The 7013-nt window shown below is 36.5% G+C and overlaps 1 protein-coding gene across 1 annotated transcript; it reads right to left on the reverse strand.

Annotated features, from left to right (window-relative positions):
- Window positions 1-232: 232 nt before the first annotated feature.
- On the reverse strand, window positions 233-3246 carry LOC148562736 (uncharacterized). The gene is made up of 8 exons (XM_088490976.1): window positions 2935-3246; window positions 2764-2850; window positions 2543-2674; window positions 2404-2454; window positions 2075-2143; window positions 1862-1968; window positions 1222-1243; window positions 233-367 (listed from the first exon to the last, which is right to left on the reverse strand). The coding sequence occupies exons 1-8, from the start codon at window positions 3244-3246 to the stop codon at window positions 233-235; spliced, it is 915 nt and encodes a 304-aa protein (XP_088347102.1).
- Window positions 3247-7013: the final 3767 nt, after the last annotated feature.

Here is a 7013-nt window from a genome sequence, read left to right on the forward strand (position 1 = left end):
AGAGAGAATTTGACACTGCAGATTTTCACACTGTGATACCGTGCGCAACAAAATCAGCAATAGAGGCTCAGTTTTAGCACCTGTATACCCACGAGAAGTTCAAAGAAGTTCAAGGACAATTCAAAGGAAAGGTGAACTGCATCACAAGATCAATGCATTCCACCCTAGGTTTCACAACATACGAAGTCGTAGAGCAGGGTTCTAACTCCACATTCAACAAGTTTTTCATCACCTACGATGCAGTATCACGAGAGGTAAACTGCCAGTGCCTGCTGTTCGAGTCAAGGGGCATATTGTGCCACCATTCCCTGAGCGTCTTAAGCTTCGAGCAAGTAGATAACATGGCACCGAAATACATAGAGGAACGCTGGAGCATGAACATAAAGAGGAGGCACACACATCAAGAGCAGCTAAGACAAGCCTCTACTAGAGTCGAGAAGCAAGAGTTTCGACGATTTGGTGTTTTGGTCGCACAATATATACGAATTTGCTTCAGAGTCCGAGGAGCTGACCGAAATTCTACATCGGGCGTTTGACAATGTCATGGCTGAGATGCAAGAATATCAAGTGAGAAGCAAAGGAAAAAGTTCATTATCCCATGAAGAAGTGATGTTGAGCGACGTGAACGACCTTCAAATCCCGCCACGTGTCAGAACAAGAGGCCGGCCCAAGAACAGATTGGGATCAAACCTGGAAGAAAAGATCTCAAACGCCACAAAGAAAAAGAAAAAGCTAGCTCCAAGCGAGGTAACATTGATTTGCTTTCGATTAGGCAAACATTCATTTGTACATTTTGCTAATATACGATTTATCTTCTCTTTTGCAATTGAACCTTTTAGATGTCGGATCAACGATTCAGTCAAGCTCCAGCCTTTACAATGCACCGGATATGAATTATCCCAGAGAAGATTATAGGAGTTTCAGTTTTTGTTAACACAACTTTCCATTCATGTATGAGCAAATTTCAGTTCACTAAAGTTATAGGAGAGTTAATTTTTTACTGGTGTTAGTCTTTATTGAATAGTCACTTTTTTGTTTATTGAATAGTCAATTTATTCTATTATGTCAAAGAGTTCAGGTGTTTTTGAAATTGAATACTGATAACAACATTTTTTTTAAAATTATCTCTCTGCTATATTGATATATGCACTTTTTCAGTTTACCTAGTGTATTAATTTCGGTTCATTTGTGTTTTTGGAGCTCTTAATGTTTGATAAATACCCTGATTCCTTTCACTGTGAACCTGGAACAAAACAGTAGCCAGACAGTTTCAACAAATATATGCATTAACTTTAAATTTCTAATAACATTTACATTAATATTCACATATATACATTGAAAGAAGCAGTGTTTGCTTTTTAAAACAAGTTAAACAAAATAGTATTAATTACAACCAGTCAAATAAAGTATATCCTATTTACTATCTATATCTCCATATGTGAATTTATAATAAGGGCTGGAGAGGACAGCAGATGGCTTTGGGAGTCTTATTTCTTCAGATGTCCGAATCACTTGGTCTCTAATTTTGTTCAGTTTGTGCAACAGAATATTTGGACCATATTCGAGCCTGAAGGGATCAATCTTTTCCTAAATTTCAATTGAAAGGAATTAGTTACATAATAAATGAACCCAACTGAAATAAGAAATGAAAGAATTTCATTAATTTAGGAACTACTTACTTGTTTCCAACTTTTATATTGATACCTCTTCCCTTTTTTGATCTTTCGAAGATTAATTATTTTAAGCATTTCATGACGTATATTGCACAATCATAGCTAAGCAAGAATTAAGTAAAATATAATTAATAGTATACAACATAAAACATATTAAAAATAGCACTATAGCAGAGAAAGATTTTTACCTTGTACGTTGACCATTCAGCCCGATATACTCTGCTTCTTCTCCCTCTCTGTCCTCTATTAAGGGTTTTGCCCCAGTGTAAATCCTCATCTGGGAGATTATTAATCCCTGAAAGGGATACAAAAAAGTGAATGAAAATCATCAACTACAATGAACCGAACTCTGTTCATGTTCTGAATAAAACGTGATAAGCATTTTGTGCATGCAAAAGAACCCAAGTGAACACATAAGGATAAAGTGAATGTAAATCAGCAACAACAATGAACCGAACTCTGTTCATGTTCTGAATAAAACGTGATAAACATTCAATTAGCAAGGAAAATATTTGTGCATGCAAAAGAACTCAACTGAACACTTAAGGATGAACTGAATGTAAATCACTAACTCTAATGAACCGAATTCCGCTCATATTTGAATAATTTACAAGAAAATATGTATGATTTAAATAACTTACAACAAATTTGTTCAGTTTAATTCTCAAGTCAGGTATTTCATATTTCTTCTTGTTCACAGGGTCAAGTACATAGAATGCCTTTTCTGGACATCGGCAATCCACAACCACCAGTGTCCTCCATTGCAAATTGGCACAAACAGCTGAAGTTTGGGAAAATGATAGAATATTTCAATCCAAACAATAGCAAACGAGAGAATTATGAAAGAATTTTTAGAAATCACAACTTACAAATGGATGCGATGCGAGTTTTCTTTTGTCAAGAAAACGGCAGTAGTGGGCATACTGATCGACATCTATCCGGTAGGTCTTGTTGGTCTTTGGATCAATGTGATTCTCGCCATAGTTTTTCAACATAAACATCTGCAAAATGAATCTCAGTCAAATCACAAATGAACCGAATTATTTTTCAGAACCAGTAAATTACTTAGGGAATAAAAAATTTGGCTTACCACAATATCCGTCGGCACACAGTATATTTCTTCCTGAAATCGGGGATATTTTATGTCGTTGAGAATCATGCAATGTGCATTGACCACCTATAAGAAGAAAATTTATGAAATATACGGTATAAGAGTATTTAGAAAAATCATTAATGTTAACGTAATAGGCAAAGAATTTACTGTGCTTTCCACATGTTGTTCGGGCATTAAAGACAAGAAATGATGTCTAAGCCCCTCGAAATTCGCTTCATGGTTCAAGACGAATATGGCATCATATTCGTTGGTACTATCTTTGGTTTCTTTCACATGTGTTATCCAATGATAACACTTTTCCATCAACTCCTCCATGATTTCTTTCTCTTTCTCCGGAGTTTTATACACTTCAGCGGCTGTGAAGCTCGACTCAGCACTTGTTGCATCAGCAAATTTTAATGCCACCGCCACCCCAGCATCTATCACCGCCTCTGCCAGGATTTCAAACTGTGTCACCATCGGCTGAGAGGCCGGGGAAGTTAGTTGAGATGTAGGAGGACTTATGCCAAGGTCGAATGAAGGTGCATCATGTTCCCAAAAAGAAGAATGAGCAGCACTGCAAGACGACATAATAAAGCTTTAGGCAATAATGTAAAAGCAATATCATATAACACAAAAGCTAATAAAAAATGATATTAATTAAAACTTACACATTTAACGGAGGTTTTAGCTTTGTCTTTCTCGGTGAAGATCCCTCGCTAGCCTGCTTTTTGGGTTCTGGAGGGCAGCTGTAACAAATAGAAGAGAGTAATTGATTTTTGGATTCAACTGAACCACAATTAAACCATGTAATGAACCGAAATTATCCAGATTTGAACAAACAAAAAACTTACAAATCAGGCTGTGCTTCTTCTTCCAATTGCCATGCCACTGGAGCTTCTTAGCACGATTGCTGTTGTTCTTCAAGAGGGCTGCTGCATTAAACAGAAAAGAGTTCAATAACGACCTGGAATTATTATACTGTACCATTAAAACTAAGAAAAAGAATTCTAATTACAACTTAAAGGAACGATGAAAAAGCAATATCATATAACATGAAAGATTATAAAAATGATATTAATTAAAACTTACACATTCAACGGTGGTTCTGGCTCCGTCTCTGTCGGGGAAGATTCCTCGCCGGCCTGATTTTTGGGTTCCGGAGGGCAGCTGTGACAAACAGAAGAGAGTCCAATATAAGAACACATGGAATTGATTTCTAGATTTAAATGATCCACAAGTAAAGCAAATAATGAACCGAAACTACCCAGTTTTGAACAAGTAGTAAAACTTACACATCGAAAGGTGCTTCTTGTTTCGATTGCCTTGTCGGTGCTTCTCCGCATGGCCGCTGTTGCGGTTCTAGAGGGCTGCTGCATTAAACAGAAAACAGTTCAATAATGACCCCAAATTATTATCCCATACCATTAAAACTAATAAAAAAAATTTTATGTGCAACTTACTCATTAACAGAAGTTTTTTGTGTTTGACTTTTGGAAGGGACATAGGTAAAGTGATCTTTTATTAGCTCTTCCTTAAGAGAACTCGGAAGAGACATCGCAATAGGAAATCTAAGGAATGTAAACAAGGAAGAAGTCAATGTTGAATTACCGAAATCTGCTCATTGAAAAACTCACATATCCAGAGGTTGAGAACGAGTTTCTTCTCGAACCTCAATGATTTATAGTTCAGGATCAGGTGTAGTGCTACTGACATTTAAACACCAATTCCACGTGATTAATTAAACAAAAATTATTACCTAAATCTAAAAGACCAACATAAGTATTTTCAACTTACACAGGTGGAGTTTGTAAACTCTATTTTTAATGAATTTTCTTTCTTCTAAAAACTTTTACTGGGATGTTCGGTGTATTTTTCCTAATAAAAAAGATATCAAATTAAAATCAGCAACCAAGATTAAAAGTAGATGTCTAGAAACACCTGAAATTTATTTTTGGAATCCAATCAACCGAATTTAAAGCCTGCAATGAACGAATTTACCTGGTATTGGCCGGGGCATTTATAGACGGTGTGGAGCTTGTCGAGTCTGTAAGAGAGGTTCGCTACCTAGATTTACAGTTGGCAGTCTAAGAAAAATAAATAAATATTACTCAGTGAATTCAGAGGAATTAGAAGAGGTTTTAGGAAAAGTTAGCAAACAAAGAAAAAGAACTCGATATAAGAAACCTAATCTTACGTCTCGAATAAATCATTTTGCGCCTCTGTCGAGTCAAAGCGATCCGGAGCAATGTTTGTTGTGTGAGATCCATCATTTCTTCTCTCTGCTCTCTTTTCTTTTAACAGCTACAACACCTCTCTTCTTCTTTCGGCAGCGCTGAGCCTTACTCGTTCACTTTTGAAAATTCATAAAATAAGTATTAATAAAGCTAAAATAAAAGTATCAATTAACCCAAGATATGATTTCAGAAACTTACTCCCTTTCAGATTCAGTTTTGCTTTCTCAATCTGTCAAAACAAGCTTGCTTGATTTGCTTTGTTTTTTTGCACCCATTTCCAGTTGTTTTCTTTTCACTATCGGAGTTTTTTCTATTTTTTTTCTCTGCAACACATACAAACACATCGAATTTATACCAGAGAGAAATATCACAGTTGTAATTTACTTAACAAGCATACACAAACAATTTTCAGTCAAGAAAAGCCAAACTAAACCAGATGAACATTATACAATCACAAAAATGAACCGAAAATTATCAATTCCCAAACTTACTGTTTTTTAGATTCACTTGTGCTCTCCGAATCTGTTGGCACATGCTTCCTTTTTTTGTTTTCTTTTTTAACCACCTTCTGTGGTTGTTTTCTTTTCTTTGTCCTTATTTTTTCAATTTCTTCTTCTTCTCTGAAATACATAAGAAAAAGCGCATAAGAACAATTTTAACCAAATACAAGCAAAACAAAACCAAATGAACATCAAACTTTCTAGTTCTTGGATTCACTTGTGCTTTCTGAATCCGTGGGACTGCTTTTAGATTCACATGTTGTTTTTGAATCCGTCGGAGCAATCTTTTGTTTTTTCACCAGCCTCTGTTGTCTTGTTCTTTTGGCTGGTGGTGTTTTCACAGATTCAGATTCGGATTCAGATTCGGAAAAGCTGTCTTCTTCCGAAGAAGAATCCAAAACAATAACCTTCTTTTTTTTCCTTTCTTCCGCTTTCCCTTCTTTTCCTCCTTCAGAAAAATTATTTTCTTTTCTACATTCTTTTCTTTTGTGTTTTCCTCCCTTAATTGTGCTCTATACAGAAGTCTCTAAAACACAAGCTTATTTAGTTAGCAGAGTATTTTAGAAGCATCTGAACTAAAATTTCAGGGAAAATTTTTGTTTAATTTACCATTGTATCAGTTGCTTCCTGAGAAATCCGGTCGAGCATCATCTTCCGTGTCCAATGAGCCACCTACAGTGGCCCGGGAGCATCAGCTGCATCCAAGCGAGGGAACTTGGATTCATGGACATAAATCAGCATCAAAACAAACACATAGTCGTCAACGGACTATTTCTTCCCCTTTCTCCTATTTTCAATCCCCTTCCTCAAGAAGTTCAGGACATGATTTGCCCAATCCCAATGTCGGATGTTGTCCACACGAAGGGAAGGCGACTTATGGATCGGGGAGGCCGTGCTTATCGTCGTTGGTAGCAAGAAGCATTTCTGGACGAAGATGACAAAAGTCCTCCGGAATTTTTGCCGATTTTCCTCCCCTTCAACACTCATATCGAGGACAGATTTTGTCAAAGATGCCAATGTAACACATTTGAAGCCGTCAATTGTCTGCTTGTCTGCCTCATTCAGACTGCCATACTCAACTTTTTCAGGAAAAAGATCCCCTACAATATTTTAACCAGTCAAATAGGCTCAGTTTTACTTTCTGTACACAAATGAACAGAAAATAAAGCAAGCAATAAATCAAAATAAGCGCAAGGTGGAAAGTGTATTACCGCCGTGATTTATGCCCAGCATAACTACTACCTTGTCAGGTGTTATGTATATTTTCCTATGGAGAGTGTTCAGGCATCTATTATAGTCATCATAGCAATCAATCAATTCTCTCAAGAGGATGTAAGAGACGTTCATTTTTGGGACGTGTGCCTGCGCACCAAATCCCATTTCTTCAATAATATCTTTCTTTTCCTGACTCATTGCCTTGAACACCGTTGCTATTGCCTTTGTCTGACATCTGCAATCGTGAGTTTTCTGCAAGGTTTCGAAACAGAATGTCATGATATATTTATAATAC

This window comes from Arachis ipaensis, chromosome B6 (genome assembly GCF_059453495.1).
Source record: "Arachis ipaensis isolate K30076 ecotype BB chromosome B6, ASM5945349v1, whole genome shotgun sequence".
Taxonomy (NCBI): Eukaryota; Viridiplantae; Streptophyta; class Magnoliopsida; order Fabales; family Fabaceae; genus Arachis; species Arachis ipaensis.

Bases quoted from the DNA above. Each gene is read 5' to 3' on its own strand.
- LOC148562736 (XM_088490976.1), bottom strand. From the start codon at position 3,246: ATGGTGACACAGTTTGAAATCCTGGCAGAGGCGGTGATAGATGCTGGG. The intron at 2,851-2,934 runs GTAAATTCTTTG...TTCTTCTTATAG, and splicing joins AACAACATGTGGAAAGCACA to GTGGTCAATGCACATTGCAT. The intron at 2,675-2,763 runs GTAAGCCAAATT...TTCATTTTGCAG, and splicing joins GTGTGCCGACGGATATTGTG to ATGTTTATGTTGAAAAACTA.